The sequence below is a fragment of the Cinclus cinclus genome, chromosome 3 (genome assembly GCF_963662255.1).
Source record: "Cinclus cinclus chromosome 3, bCinCin1.1, whole genome shotgun sequence".
In the NCBI taxonomy this organism is placed as follows: Eukaryota; Metazoa; Chordata; class Aves; order Passeriformes; family Cinclidae; genus Cinclus; species Cinclus cinclus.
In genome coordinates, this window is record NC_085048.1 from 87,200,883 (window position 1) to 87,217,844 (window position 16,962).

At 37.8% G+C, this 16,962-nt stretch overlaps 1 protein-coding gene across 1 annotated transcript in view; it reads left to right on the top strand.

Moving 5' to 3' along the window:
* Nucleotides 1-16,962, top strand: part of THADA (THADA armadillo repeat containing) — a 153,776-nt gene that overhangs the window by 57,214 nt on the left and 79,600 nt on the right. Inside the window, exon 28 of the mRNA XM_062490364.1 lies at nt 7,074-7,242. Within this exon, the coding sequence (XP_062346348.1) occupies nt 7,074-7,242 (169 nt within the window). The remainder of the gene's footprint in view (nt 1-7,073; nt 7,243-16,962) is intronic.

The window sequence follows — 16,962 nt, forward strand, 5'->3', positions numbered from 1 at the left end:
ACTGACTCTTCTTCCACTGTTGCAGACTCCTGAAGAGGACCAGTGGCTGGGATCCTGGGTTAAAATTTGATCTATGTTGAATTTGATGTATACTTACTTGAAGCACAATCCAGTAAAAAATATGATGGGGTGCTGAACTGTCAGCATATGATTGATGAAGTAATTTTATTATTCGTTTATGTACTTAAAATTAACCAGTAAGTGCTCTGATGGTCAAGATAAGTATCCAAAAAATATCATTTAGCTTATTCTGGAAAAGTATTTGCAGGAAGGAACATGAAAATGGAGAGAAATAGTACATTAACTATCCACAGGATGATAAGGGAAAACAAGTATAATGATATTTTAGAAAGCACATGTTCTTTAAAAAGAAGAGTCTGAGTTTGAGAAGAGTCAATACTGGGAAGGCTTTTTAGCAATGGGCTAGATATTTTTGGTGGGATGGCTGAAAGGGATGTGTCTTTGAGAACCCAGATCCTTTGGATGTTTTCATGGGTCTGAAGATATGTTTTTTACATTGCTCATATTGCTGTTTTGCTTGCAATCATCTGAAGCTATGAAAATCATCACAAGGTGCTGGGACTTGATTTTTTCATTCAACTTCCCCTTCACAGAGTTCAAAATAATGACAGAGTTGCTAAGACAGAAAGTAGTCTTTGTTTTGTTTTTTTCCCAACTGTTTGGATAGCAAGTGGTGTGTTTATCTTTCTGCTATTCTGCAGTTGTGAAACATCATAGTGACTATTTACAAATTAACAAAGTAGAAATATGGTTGTGAATGAATTTGATTTTTACATATTCTTGAGTTATGAGCAGTTGTTTTTTTTTCTCTAGAGTGCTAGGCCCTCCCAAAATGGAGGTCCTACCTTCATGTAATTTCAGTGATAGTTAAATAAACCTAGAGGCTTCCTACCTAGGCAAACTCATTGAGATTTCTAGATGGGAATTCAAGAACAGATGCCATTTAAATTGTGTCAGCATGTTCCATAGGAAATCTGCATTTGACAAGAACATATTTCTGTTTCTCTGAAGTTTATACCCAGTATTAGTAATAGTTTTCATAGACTCAGATGTTAGAGATCCTAGGTGTTCTGGCTTGCTAAACCACAACAATTCAAGTTTCTGATGTTGATTCAGCTTGATATCAGTTGGCCACTTGTTTACATTAACCTGGACCTTGGTGACAAGAAAAGAGAAATATCTATATTTTTTCCTTAGGAAGCCCTTGGAAACATATGGAGAAACGGCTCCTGGCAGAGCCTGTGGACAGCTTTCACAAATAAAAGCCTGTGTACTTTGCCTGCATACTTTCTGCAATATTTATGGCTACTCTGCTTCATTAAGTGCTTGTGTGGAAAATACTGCCCTTACAAAAACAGAGTTTTATCTTAATTGCCCAAGTTGGAAGAATAAAATACTTAACACAGTGTAAAAAGAGACTAGAAGTTTGGGCAACCATTAACTTCACTTTAAAGGAAATAGATAAGAATGTAGAGGTTTAGTACTGAGTAAATAACGTGAAATTAAATTTGGCTTGTTTCTGTCCCTGATTTTGTTCAAACATTTTCTGAGCTGCATTTATGTGCTGATTATAGTTCTGTAATATTTTCCTACTCTTCAGGTAAATATTGAGAAGCTATATCAAGTCTCAGGTTTTCCTGGTGTTTGTTGTTGTGTTTTTTTGTTTGCTTTTTTGTTTGTTTGTGTATCTTAATCTTAGATAAAAGAACAAAAATTATCTTCTGGCCAAATACAGGTTTTTACAGAGAAATAAGTTTTTAAAATTAAATGCTTTTCATTCTTTAATTGCTAAAAACCAGGAAAAAGCAAAATGGAAAATGGTTGTGTTTTCTTAAAAGAAAAGCACAAACCAAGGAAATCAATAAATAAACAAAAGAAGCTGTAGGTACATGTGTAGTTAATTATCACTGATATTGCAAGAAATCTTACTCTCCCAGTAACAAATATGTACAGTATAGGAGTCCAAGTTACTTAATTGTGTGGAAGCCTGAGTATTATTTTCAATTCTATTTTTGGACCTCACTTAGCTTGGAAACCTGTCACACTGCATTTGAAGTTGCCAAAGGTATTCCCTTAGGAGATAATTCGGGGGGGAAAAAAACAAACTAATACATAATCCTGAGGAATGCATACAATGCTCTTGAATCTTAATAACCAAATTCGTAATAGGTGCTGAATCTTTTGCTAAATACTTTTCTGTCTGATCTTTGATCACCATCCATGTTTTCCCCTGCTCTAATTTATTGCTTTCAATTCTTGTTTTCGAACTGATGACATAACTTGGACTGTATAGCTGCATCATGGAAGAAAGACAAAATCTCCTTCTGATACTATCTACTGTGTCTATACAGAATCAGACAGAAGGCTTACCACAATATTTTCTTTGAGTGCATCTGTTAGGACCTTGTGGCACAACTAGCTAGAGGATTTAAAGAGTACCATCGAAGTGGATTTTGTTTGTTTATATTTTTCAATCACTTTTGTCTTTTAAAAGCCCTGGTGGATGTTAAAATGCTTTAACCTGCAGGCAGAGGTGGTTGGTTTGAATTGCAAGGCCTTTTCTGCCTCATGCTGCACTCTTCTCCCAAACTCTTTGTGGTGATGGTAGGATTCTTGGTTTGGCTTAGAAGCTCAGAGGCCCCTTCTGCAGAACATTGACTGTTTTATTAATAAGCAATGATATTGTTATTAATGCACACATCATATGACAACAAATAACTTTACAGTAAGTAAAACCTGGAAATAAATATTTCTCTCTTTGTTAGTCCTTCTAACAACTGTAGGAATTATTTAATATAGTTAACATATCTTCAGCAACAGGTGTAATTTTTCAAATTAATTCTACTCATTTGTCTCTGTGACCTTTATCTAAAAGGTAATCCTTATTTGCGTTGATTTGGGTAATATGAAGTCTGTTGAAGTGGAGAAATAAGAAAAGATGGAAAATAAGCACATAGGAAACACCTGCAGGTTTGTTTTTTCTTTTTTTTTTTCCAGAAGAAGCTTAAGATATTATTATTTACAGCTAGTGTTCTGCTGTTTGTAGCCAGAGTAATAAATTAGATACTTTGATGTGTGCAGAGGAGTATGGAATCTTTGTGCCTTATGAGAGTTGGCCATAAATCATGTCAGTTGGGAGGGTGGTTCAGGATCTAAGTGCTGGAGCTGGAACGGAGCAGTGGAAATGCATTGAATTGACTCTACAGTTACACGGAGCAAAACCTTCTCAGATTTATTGACTTTTTGTTCTTGATCATGGACTGTTTCAAGTAAACATGTTTACATCCAGTTCCTCATGCACCTAGATAAACAGTACTGAGTTCAAGGTGAAATACGACAGTTTTTAATAGCCCTCAGGATTGAATAGAAGTATATCACATGAGAATTTTGCAAGTTTCGTTCTGCTTGCTGCCTTGACTATAATAAAAATAGGTTGGCATAATGTATGTTTTTACCTATGACAACATTTTAGACAATTCCTAGATGTTAAAGTCTACTTAAGTCAGACCTGCATGTAAAGGTAGTGTCACATGCCTGAGACACTTCTCCCTGCCACCCCCAAGAACCTTTCAAATCAAAGATGGAACAGTTTTAAATGTGGCTTTACCCACACATGCATGCTGTCCAAATGGATGCAAGTCTCCATTGCTCATATTTCCTGGAGAGAGGATGAGCCTGCAGCAGATTTGCCTCGTGCTTGTTGCCAGGTGAAGCTCAGAGTCTGGATGGTGAAGTGCAATGTTTGGAGGTCTTTTTCTGCCAGTGTCCTGACAGGGCAACTATCATCACATAAGTGAAACTCATCTCAGGGATGGCAATGTGCTAAACTGCTGCAGAAGGAGTAACCTGAATAGTTTCACAGCCTTAAAATGCTTCTTTCTTAAGCTGCTGGGTTTTGTGGCAGATGCAAACTAAGTTAGTGTGGTTGCAAAAAATTGTGCAATAATATTTCTTGATGCAGTTTGTGAGATTGCTTCCCATAATGATTGCTAAATTCAAGGTGGAATTTTTAGCAGTACAGGTAGTGACTCAGTGTTAAAGTGTTTGTAGCTTGGTATAACAATGAAAAAAAAAATTGCTAAATTTGGTTAGAATGTTATTTTTCTGCTCAGTTGTTTTATTTGCATTCAGTCTTTTATCCCTTTTTGAGAATTGGTCCTGTTTAGTTTTATTTGCAGGTGAGAGGTTAAATGTAAGTGGGATCCAATAAAAATCAAAGCTCTGTTCTAGGGTGCTGCTAGAGGATGGAAAAACTAGTGTCCTTTTTGACATTCTCCTGGCAAACTTCTTGGTTGATTCAGGAATGAAGCCAAGTGCCTTCAAAACGTGAGAGATGTGCACCTAAGTGCCTTCAGGGTATGCAGAGGTTCAGGGTTAGGTCACTAGTGGTGACTTGGCATGACATCTGGCATGTGAAAGGAGTATTTTTGAAATATTATCAGTGCTGTCTCTTGCTGGAGAGTGGGGATTGGAAATGATTTTGTTTGAGTGTTAGATTTTAAAATAAATAATTATTTTAAGTAGATGAGAAGAAACAGTAGAAGTCTTAACCCCTCTCAGATTTGGAAAGCTATTTGTTGATGTGAAATACCTTCCTTGTGTACCCATACACGTTCCTATAAAGCAGATACTTCATTGTTCCTATGGTTTAGTGATGCTTTTGTTCCTTAGTACAGACTTCACAGATCTGCTGTTCTCAGGGTTCCCACCAAGGTGTGAGTCCCTGCACCGTGTGGCAGCCTGGAGTGTGAGAAGTGTACATGAATGCTCAGCAAGTGTGTAGGACAGTGGCAGGCTGGTGGCTGGGTTGCCCTTTGGGCAGGTAGGAGTTGTGGGATTGCATTTCCCTCAGGCACAGAAGGTTGCAGAGCCAGGTCCACGACGTCCTGGGGGAGTTCTCCATGGCTGGACACCTGTGTGGCTGTTGCTCTGAAGGAGGACTTGGGGCAGCTGAGAAAATTTTGTCTGTAATGTGAAACTATTTTCTTCTTTCTAAATATAGAGCAGTCACTTCTATTTTCATATTAAGTTTGATAAAATAATAGAGTAGAACCAAATTTGGCATGTAAAATACTGTATCTCCATATATGTAAGTGCATGTGTTTTAAGTCTGACTTTTTTTTACAAGACAAGAAAGTTAAAGACACATTATTTAAAAATACGTAGTAATTCATTGCATTGTGCTTGAGGGAAAAAAGCCCCTCTTGAAGCATGTAATATTGGAAAGTATCCTTGCACAAATTAGAGGAAAACCCTGGAATTTTACCCAATTTTAACTCCTCCTGTGAAAACATGTCCAATTCCTTAGGATCTGTAAAAGGTCATAAACGACTTTAAGAAAACATGGTTCAGCAGAGCTGAAAGAATGGTTGCAGACAATCACTTCTTAGATTTCAGATTACTGTGAAGTAGAATTAATTTTTTGTTAAAAAAAAAAAAAGAGGAAGTTCTTTTAGGAATAGCTAAACTGAATTTCTTCTTGCACCTTGTCAATACAGGATCAAAGCTTTTCCGTATGGCAGAACTTCTAACTGTGACTGTTCTGCTTTAGCATCCTCTTGTGAGGGATGGCCAGTCGGTGAAAAGGAAATGTAAAGAGGCTCTTTGTAAAAATCATAATAGAGTACACAACCTTATTTGCAAGGATGAAAATTGCCTCAAAAACCTGTTGTCAGGGCATAGTTCCTCTCTCTAGTTCCTCTGAAGGAGATCTGTGTCTTTCAGGCATGCCATGGCATATCTATTTAAATTAAGACTGTTCAGTTTCTTAGTGTTCAAAACCCTATTAATTTGGTTGCTGGTTCAAGATGGAACCCGTGCTCTCTCTTTCATGTAAACTAAAGTAAACTACTACTTTGAGTACTGGTTTAAATTTGATACAGATACTTGAAAATTTAGAATACCTTTTAATTTCTTCTAATTTTTTGAATATGTGAGAGAGGGTTTTAAATATGAGGGTTTTTTTAAATATGAGAAGGGTTTTTTTAAATATGAGACTGCAGAGTTTTTTGGGTTTTTTTTCAGCAGAGGTCAAAATCATTTTGGCAGGGGATAATCTCATCTTCGTGGGATTGTGTAAGATGAAAATACTTAGGAAGCAATTCAGGAAAGGGATGAGAGTATTGGAGTAGTGAAGGCCATTTCTCAAATCATCACAATCTTCTGGGAGGTATCAGAGCATAACTTCAGTAGTACTGCATTTTCCATCACCTAAGACATGTGGCCTTTTATGGCTAAACCCTCTAGTAATTTTCTCAGTTTTCTGGGTGGCTGAATTGTACCTGCATTATGAAAACTGACAAATGCAAGAATTGCTGGCTTCGACTTAGCCTAACCTACTTAGCTGATTAAGGACTCTTACTCATGTCAATTCAGTATACATGCTACTGAAGTAGTATATGGCTGGTTAATGTGTTATTGTTAGCTCATTCTGTATGTATTTTCATAAATCTACAGCCAGTCATCAAAACCTTAACACTAAAAAATAAAAGATTCTATTTGGCATTTCCTTTATATGGAGTCTTGCATCTTAGTAGTTGTTTTTAAATAAAAAGTACTTTTCTTTTGGGTGCTAATTATAAATAAGGTAACATTATTTTCCAATGTGTCTTTTATTTCCTGCCAATAAATGTGTTCTGAAAACCAGTGGGGCATTTTCCCCAAAGTTCAGTAGACACCATGTTGTGTTCTCATGGAAACATCTGATTAACAACAAGGAGCTAACAGTTTAAGTCAAACTCATAGTACATTTGAATGTCATTATTAAGTAACATAAACATCCTGAAAGATGCTACAGGACGATATACTCACCTGTTTAATGGCATGATTACATTAGATCCTTTTTATTTTTTCCTTTATGTAAACCCCAGAACTCGTGAATGAAAACAAATCCGCTGGCACAGCTCTAGCTGTGACTTACCTTTCACTGCTAAGACTGAACATTGGATTTGTGAGAGATACATTTTAGTTTTCATTGCATTGTGCTTTGCTGTGTTTCAGGCAGCCCAGTGGATTGCTGGATGACAAATGACAGGTGTCTCTCCCTTTTCCAGGTGTGGGCACTCCCCCGTGTACCGCTGCCGGGAGATGTCAGGCCGGGCTCTCGTTCCCTTCGTTCTGGCCAATGAAGTTCCACACATGGTGCTGGCCCTGCTGCAGGGGCTCCCGGACTCTGCCACTCGTGGCACGCGACACAACGGTGTTCATGGCACCCTGCTGCAAGTAAGCTTGGGAGCCTTGTTGTGCATCGATTTGTTGTTGTTTTGTGAGGGGTATTTAATTTATTTTTTTTTTCACTCTAGGGGTTTTTAAAGATTTTTTGGTCATACTTGACAGGCAGATAGCATACCGTGAGTTGTGCTTAACATTCACACGTTGTCAAAACATACATGAAGACTGATTTGAGTTGATTCTGTTCAGATGATAAATGTGAAATGCACATTTCAACTGTCATTTGAAGGTAGTAAGCTGTAAGTAGCAACATTTACATTTCATACAATGTTTCATCTCCAGAGATTAAAGTGTTTTAAGAGCAAATATCCCTATCAGAATATATTTACAGAGAGATCTGTGTGACTTGCCCAAAATAACTGAGCAAATTGGAGGCAAAGCTGGACTCTGTGCACCAATAGCATTGTATATATGTTCTGACTTGCTACTTATCCACATAATAATTATTTATTACTTCATTTGCTTTTTCTGCTACACCAACAACTTCCTGTCAGTGTGCTGTACAAGTTGTGGTAAACTTTATACTGTTGTCTTCTGGAAACATTCTGGAGCACTGCCCACTTATCAGAAATTTCTTCATTCTCCATATATCATTCCCATGGTTTATGGCAGTCAGATCACTGTGTTTCGTTTTTAAGCTATCATGGTAATAAGTTACTGATTTTTATTGCCTGTTTTTCACAAGCAACCCTCCAACAAAGCCGTATTGTACACAATCGGCTCTGTTGGTCTGTCTTAGTTGGCAAGCTTTCTAGGTAAATGTTCCCACTGTAAGCTGTGTGCTGGGGTGTGTATGGTTGTTTTGATTTGTTTTTTAATTGTATCTCTTCCAGCATATTATTTCCCTTTAAAAATCAAGACTTTCAGGAAATCCAGGAGATGAGTGAAGTCCCTCTAGGGCTGTTAATGTCAATTTTACTTGTAAAGGGTTTCAGGCAGCTGAATCTGGATTTAGATGCTGGTTGGTCACAGTGAAGGGTTTTGCAGGATGTAGGATGTGCTCCTGCTCTAAAGAGCACCTGATACGTTCAGGTGATTGGACCTGTGAGCTGCTGTGTCTGTGTGGGAAGGGGAGATTGCCATCCTCAAATTAGCTGTGCAGCCCTGCTGTGTCGCAGCTCCTGAAGTGTTAGGAAGAGAGGGTTGTTCCAACAGTGAGAATGAAATGCTTTCTTAATCCAAAATGATTATAACACTACTCATGAGGGTGTGGACTGGCATGTAGAGCCAGTGTATGGAGTTAACTGCCTTCTTTTCAGTTACCTGAAAGAAAAAAAAAGATAAAAAATAATCATAATGGAGGGTGGATATGAAACAGAAAAGGATGATCTAGTTTTTAATTCAGTATTGCTAAATGATCTTATGCATAGGTGTAGGTAGCTTTCCACATATGTGAGGTGGGGGAGATTCTCAGAGCTTTAACCTGATTTTTCATCAGTTTTGAGAAGCTAGTAGGAGCTACTACTGCAATTTGTACTGTACAAGGAGAGATCAGTGCTATCAGAGGATGATGTTCTTCCAGAAAAATGTCAGTTTTACCCTAACAGTTCAGTGGTTTGGCTTCTCACATTGGTCTTGGGCTTTGCTGTTATCGCTCATGAATCAAGGGTGCTCAGAATCTTTATTTAATCCTTAATTTTATTTAGTGTATGGCTGATGTGTATGGCAATTATCTGTTGTTAGTCTAAAATAAGAAAACATTCAGAAGAAAGACTGTAGAGTGGTAAAGATGTGCAGAAAATGGAGGCAAGACAGTGGTGTTTGTTGTAGCTCCAAAGTACCAATGCCAGGTATTTCAACCTGTAGCTAGCTTGCACCTCCAGTAAACAGTACAAAGAGAAAAGTATTGTGACCTTTTTAGGGTTTGCTGGATGCCTGTTTTCAGTTTGCTTTTTATCAGTGTTAATTGGGACTTGCAAATCTGCTGGTAAGGCTTATTGAAGAGTAGAAAATTGTGTTATGGAGGCTGTTGGTTAAAGGACTGATTCTCTGAAGGCTTACTTGAAGATATGGTCATCTGGCAGTGTTCAAAACTGTTTGCAGCGACACAGTGGAGGATTTGTCATCCTCCTTGATATAAAACCAAAACAAAACTCTCTACTAAAAGGAGCAAGTCTGTACAAACCTCAATAAAATAGACATTTTCCCAGCAATACAAGGCCATATGCAACTGGAATTTAGTAATTTCCTTTGTTCAGTCACATGAGAAGCTACTAAGTTCATTGCTCGAGTTTTTTATTTCAGTGTTCATATACTGTCAAGTTCTGAAAAGGAAGGCTGGAATGATGCAGAATTAGGTGGCAGTGCCAGATGTAGTAGATCATGAAGGTGTATTTCAGTTATGTTTCAGAGTTATGTAATCACTTCATCTGTTGCAAGCCAAATGTTAATCTATAGAAAGATCATTCAAAAACAGTTCAGCATGTAGTGCTTGTCCAGACAAGGCTTGGTTTTCAAAATGCTGAGATTGCCGAAAAGTGGTTTTTTTTTGACAATGGATGTAGATTTGTTGTGTTTAACTTCAGACCTCTTCATTATGTGAAAACGTCTTTTTCTCCATAGTGTTTTGACTATGGCTTAATTTGCATAGGAATATCAATGTACCTGAGGATAAAATAATGTTATGCTTTACAGGTTTTACACAGTATCTATTTTTCAAGAATTACCTAAGGGGTGCTGCTGTTCTCTAATACTCGGGGATCTGATGATATTCTTCTTCAAGAGGCAGTTCTGCATCATAAGCAAATACACTAACATGAATAAAGCTACCGAAAAATCTTTTCTATACTTAATGTTTCCTTTGTGAGTACAGTTTGTGCTTTGCTCCATAATCCACATTGGCCTGGGTTGGGGGAAGGAAATAAATTTTCTAATTCACAAGAAAATGCAGGAATTTTGTGCTAGCTTTATTGAATAATGAAACATTTCTGACTTAAGATCTAGGCTTTTTAGCTGATCAGCTGAAAGGAACAACTCATCCAGAGCTTTGTGCAGGGACTTCTGGAAGAGTTTCAAAATTTGACTAGGGAAGCGTTTATATTTGTGAATCTTTCTGACTTTTGGCAGTTGCCAAGGAACTTGCAATTATTTGGGAAGTTAGTGACGTTTCCTTATCAGAGGATCAAATGTTCTTTTGACCTTCTGTGTCTTTAGGATTGCAGTTTCTGTGAGTATATATTCCATCTTTCCAGAAAAGTTGAGGAATTCAGAATGAACTAGGCAAGGGTGCCTTTTACCTTCACATCCTCCATCACTCATTCCTTGGCTGTTACTGAGTTCCAGCAGAGCTCCTCTCCTTGTTCCCTCTGCTGCTTTTGTCATGGAGCGCTCTCTCGGAGGCCTCTGGGTTGCTTGGTGCTGTGTTGGTCATCCCCCAGCTGTGGTTGAAGCCCCCCCATGAGGAGCAGGGCCTGGTGGCACAAGACTGTTTCCAGCTGTCTGTTAGAAGCCCTTGTCCACTTGTTCTGCCTAGTTTGGGAGCCTGTAGCAGTGTCACCCACACTTCAGTCCTTAGCTGTAAGCTCTCAGCTGGCTCATCATCCATCCCTGGGCAAAGCTCTGTGCATTCCAGTTGTTCTGCCACTGAGGTCAACCCCCATCGTCTCATCTTCCCTGCCTGTCCATCCTAAAGAACCTGTATCCCTCCATTGCATGACCCCAAACATGCCAAGTATTCTGTCTTGTCTCCTCGATACCAGCAAGATCACTGACTGCATCTGCACACAGACCTTTTAATTCCTCTAATTCTTCAGCCCCTTCCTTTGAGTGCTTTAAAGTGAAGAAAAGTTACAGGGACCCTATAAAGATTTGTCCAGAAAACAAGGCAGCACCTCTATTTCATCTGCTTGTGGCTTATTTATGATGACTAAAAAACCCTCCCAAATGCATAAACTTTCAAATTGCTTTGCCAAGGAAGCAGATGTTAGACTTCAGCTTTTGTTTTTATCTTGAGAGAATCAGTTAACTTGATTGATGCTGAATTTTTAAGCCTGTGTGATGTTCCTAAATGGAGAATCCAGTTGTTTTTTAAGTACAGTGGAATAGTAATAGTATGACTGGAGCTTTCAGTCACAGTTCTGCTCTCATTAATTTCCAGAAATCTTCTTCACATTTGTGTGCTGGAAAAATCTGTACTCTAATGAGAGTGTATATACCCTTACATGCCATTCAGATCAAGAAGAATCCATTGGGCAGCTGCCATTAATCATGAGCAGATGTAATTGCTGTTAAGGTTTATTTGTTTTTCAAATGAATGAATCTGCACATCAATTGACTCATTATCTTGTGTTTTATCAGTTTGATCTTCACATTCACTTTGGCAAGCCTACAGTTACATATTTTCAGAACACAGGGGATTAGGTCAATGAAATTTATTAAGAGACATTATGTTTTCATTAACTTGTCTGTGCCTTGTTCTGAAATGTTGAAGGTGCTGCCTTTGTACATGTTGACAGTGTCTAGCTTGAGATTGAGATACAAACCAGTATAGAGAAGTTCGCTTCTCTTATTTGACTGTTGTATTAGAAGAGGGTTTTTAATCTCTGGCCTTTTTTTAGGCATGGATTAGGAAGAAGGAGCATTCAGTGACTTTTCCCTCATCCCTTGCTGCTTATATATGGAGGGAGCTACATTACTTTGTCTGTGTGCCTCCATTTGCTGCTTCCACCAGGAAATGGACTGCACAGTCCAAGATAAAGCTTTTGATAGAAGTTCCTGGCTGCACATATCATTAAAAAACAATTTGTCTGGAATCTGCTTTGGTCATGATGTGTCTGTATTTTTGGTGGTACTTTGTACAAGCAATCAAACAACTCTGTAGAATATTTTTTTTTTTTTAAATCCTCTGCTGCTCTGTCATGGTCTTGCTGGTGGATTCTTCCTGTTGTGACTGGTTTTGGTCACTGCTGTAAGTCAAAAGTTGCAGAAATTCTACTTGCTCTGCTGTGATCCCTAGGAATATTTCTCTCTATTCCCCATCTTCTCATCTGAGGCCTGGCTGGTAGCTTCTCTTTTTCTCACTCTCATCTTCCCACTTATTCCTGTTACTTTGTCACTCCTACTGATTTATCCTGAAATTTGTTCCCTGAGCATATGCTAATGTTTTGCATTGCAAGAGAAAAACTGTATTCCTTCTCTCTGGGGATCTGTTCTTAAAGACATACAAAATATAACTGGCAGATGAAATGGAGAATTTGTTATGCTTTGGTGCAAAGTTAAAGCTTCATGAAAATAAAAATGGAAATTCATTTACTGAATGTTGTTCTGAGTGTCAGCAATCAGCAGTCATTTGCTCTTCACAAATAGTTACGCTTAATATTCAAACTTTTACCGAACTTAAGTTTTATCCACAAAATTCTGTGATGTTAGAGCAGCCAGCTGGTTCAAAGAAGTGTGTGGGGTTTGATTTTTCATTGTTTGTTTGTTTTTTGTGATCACTAATTCAGACAGTTCTGTTAAGCATATGAATGCTTAAGTTTTATGCAAGGAATGTTGTTTTGAGATTTTGAACCTTTTTTGTTTAGTTTTTGAAACAGCCAGTACTTGCAGCTCACATCTAAAGAACAGAATGAGTCACATTGACTCAGTTGCATGTGACAGAAATTAGACTTACAGGAGATATTTGGCTTCGTAAGTCTTTACATTATTTAACATTAATTTTAGAAATTAAGCTCTTCCTACTAACTTCATTGGGTCAAGAAGTTGGCAGTTACTTTTCAGCAAGTAGCAGCATCTTTTAGAACTGGTCCCATCTCTCTGAAAATTCTTTAAATAATCTAGTGCCCTCATATTAAAAAATAACAGTATTATTAAAATCTATGCATGGTTGTATGGTAGATTTTTCTGCACAGGACTTTTATCATAGAATCATGGAATTGTTGGGATTGGAAGAGACCTTAAAGATCAGGTTCCAACCCCCCTGCCTGGGGCAGGGGCACCTTCTCCTACACCAGGTTGCTCAGAGACCCATCTAGCCTGGCCTTGAATACTATGAAAGTCATGTACTCTTTATTTCTTTTTTTAATTTCTGGGCTTTATTGAATACATCAAGGTTTGTGCAATAGTAGAAATTTAAATTATCTGTGTCAACTCTTCGCATATGCTGATTCTTTAAATCTTAATGGAGATCTGGAAGAAGTGGCTTAAAGATGAAATAGTTGATTTAAACGATGGTTGGAGCCTTCATTAGAACAGCAAGAAAATCAGGACAAGAACACAACCTTATAAAAGCCGTACTGGGTCATGTAAAGATTTGTCTGAGTCAGGGTGCTCCCTCCAGCAAGGACTGATAGCACGAGCCTAGGAAAAAGAGTAAGGCAGATGAAGCAGCTGGAGAAACATCTGCATGTGCTGTTTTAGCTTCCAGCACTTTTGAGCCAGAGATGTATGGATGTGACTTTTTGGAAGATAAGAATTGAATAAATGGTTGTACTAATGAAAAGCAGCAATTCACGATGGAAATATCAGTATGTTAGGTAGTTTAATTGTCTGGCAGAGTTGTTAAGACAGGTTGTTGTTGATGAAAGTAATGAAACTAGAGTCTGCCTAATGAATGTAAATGCCTCTTTCCTTGCTTTGAGAGGAGGAGGATTTTAGCTGAAACGACTCCAAAGGAAGGTCAAGCTTTAGGTATTTCAGATTGTGATCACTCTTGTGTTTTATGAGTTTAATACTGGAATACTTTCTCAGAGGACTAAATGCAGTTTAAATAATTTGAAAATAAAGCAAGGAAGAATGATGCATGAAGGAGAACTCCCAGGCAGTCACTGGACCTTCCTTTTATTGGACTGAATAGACAATAAAACCCCACAGACTCCACTGAGTAGGGTGTGAGAATATGAGGAGACAAGTTCAAATACATTTTGAAGGTCATTCTTGGATGCTGGTCCTTATTCCTTGGTGAAAGAGAGAGGTGTACTATTTATTTAGTTTCATCTAAAAAACCTTAATATGAATTAGCAGCAGTGTTGTCAGCGACCATATTTTTTCTTGGTTTGTTTTGAAGACAGAGGATCTGTAGATTCTGAGAGAATGAATCTGGAAGTAGTGTATTGTTTACTTGGCTTTATTCAGTAGCCTGGAAACATTGCCTATGGTGAATTACATTTTATTTTTCTTGGCAGTAAAGTTTGAAGTGTAGCAGTTCAATGTTGGCTTATAAAAACTCAATATAGTAAACAAACCTTACATTATCTACTGATCAAAAGAAATAAACCTGCTAAAATTAAATATTTTCCAGTGAAACTTCCTTTCAGCTGTTTCTTTTCTAACCTCAGTTTTTAGTGTTCAAGATAAGCCTTTAAGATTAGTACAAACAGAAAAGAAATACTGATGTCAAGTTGGAAGCATTCACTTATAGGGAGCTGGCAATAACAGAACAGTTGTCTCCTTTCTTTGTTGTAAATTTGTATTGACTGTTACGTAAGTGTACACTGATATAAGGAGGCAGTAAGCATTTGAGAATGAGATTTGTATCTGTGAATGCAACAGAAATGCAGCTGAGTTCCAGGAATGGGAGGAGGCAGTCTCTGGGAATCATTGATGAGATTTTGCCAGAGGTTTTCTTTCAGCTTTTTTTTTTTTTTTTTTTTTTGTGGGGGGGTGGGGGGTTGGTTTGTTTGTTTGTTTGTTGTGGTTTTTTTAATTAAATAAAACAAACTGAGAAAAAGACATGTAATCTGACAGACTGGGCAACCCTGCTAGTTGTACATTGCTTTGAAGTTGCTTTAACTGTAATTAGTAATGCTCCCAAATACTGTCTCTGACTTCCTAAGACATGTCACTACTTTTCAAAAGGACATGAATGTACACAGCTATTACAACTCTCTTAGGTCTTTTCAGTTTCTGCATCATTATTGAGTTTGTTCCTGTAGCAGCTAAGGATATGCAAAGGTGCTGTTGTTGTAAACCTTGTGGGGTCCCATCTTTGTAGTAATAAAAGACAAAGAAACATGGTTTAGTACAGAATGAGCAGCATTCATCAGTCAGTGAAAATGACTACTGATATAATTGAGAGGTAACTATAATAATGATTACTCTGGGTTGTGCCAGGGAAAGTGTGCCACTTGCCCCCTCTCTACAGGGAGAGGGATGCCTTGATGGATGCACTGCTTCCCTCTCACCCACACCCTAGATTTTGACACTTGTTACTCTGGTTATGGTAAGCAGTTGCTTTGCAAACATTCTGGCCTTCCTATTTTAGTGCACCTAATTCCACTCCTTTATGAATAAAAGCTCCTGCAACCCTGCTAGCAGAGGTTTTGGGTGCCTGTGTGCATGTGTACATTTGAGGTACCCTGCCTGGTGTTCAGCTACAGCCGTCCATACAGCCTGGCATCTCTAGTTATGTTTGTGGATAATTGTGCTGTGGTTGAAAACACTATGAATGTGGTTATATAAAACAACTTTGATTAAGTGTTAACAAAGAGAAAAATACTCTTTATAGGTAGAATTTTCACAGTGGATACATTATTTTGTCTTTAAATGATGGACATGTGAGAAACATATAATTGTCAGCACAGTGTTTTACTTTTCATTATGAGGTCTTACTGAAGAGACTTGAACTGTTCTAGGCACTGGCTGAGTAATTTGATTTAGACCTCCCAGAACAACAATTGAGCTGTTGTGAAGTCTGAATTTCTAAGTGTTCCATTCTGTGCATATTTCTTGCACCTGTTTTGTGTTATGAATCTATAAGTATCCCTCATGATTAGTCAGGAAAGCAATCCTATCACTCTGTCACTGGCAGAGGATGTTTTTACAGTTGGGAAGGGAAAACTTGGAACTTGTGTGAAGCTTACCAAAGATATAATATTCTCCTAGGTGGTGCAGTGGATTAATTTAGTACTCCATGGAGTTCATTTTTTATCTCCAAAAACATTTTCTGTCCAACCCGCATAGGATTTTTCCCCCTTTTTGATGTAGGAACCATGTTGTTAAAACTTTTAGGACCAAAAGAAAGACAATCCTGAATGCACTTTCTGGATGTACTTTTAATACTACCCATCCACAATAAGTTCTGACTGCTTGAGGATGTATGAAAAATACATACAGTGAGGCCTTTTTACTATTCTCTGTGTTTTCAGAAGTTCAGGCTATAGTGAGAAATAGGGGGAGGTGCTTTCTGTGGTTTTTGGAAGCTCTCTCAGCCTGTTCACAAAAGAGGAGAATATCCTCCATGAAAGGAAGAGAAAGCTGGGAAAATAGGAATTCAAAAGAATGCTGGGTGGGAGAACCAAATGAAGAGGGATGAGTGTTTGGAAGTGGGTAACTACTTAGTAAGGACTTATTGATGTTGAGGACCAGGATGCAAGAATCTTGAATAATGGAACAAAAAAAATTGAAAGGAAGAAGGGAGAGAAAACCTGCAAATCTAAAGAAGTGACACAAAATAAACCAAAACAAGAAGATGCTTTTCCAGTGTGTGAAAATAGATATCAAGAGTGTTAATGCATCAAATCACATAGTGTGCTTTCTCTGTCTTATTTATGTCAGTTTAATGCATGTTAATTGCTTTGGTTTTTTTAAATGTTTCTATGTCACAGGCATTTCTTGCAGTAGTGTTTCTTCTTACTGTTTTTTCTTGCCTTTATATATTCAAGTATTCTAAAATACCAGCATTTTTGGAGTGGTTATTGTTGTGCTAAAATTTTCTAGAATTTTTTTCACATGGCTGTTTGACCTAAAGTGTATTTTTTTTTTCTGAGGCTCTAA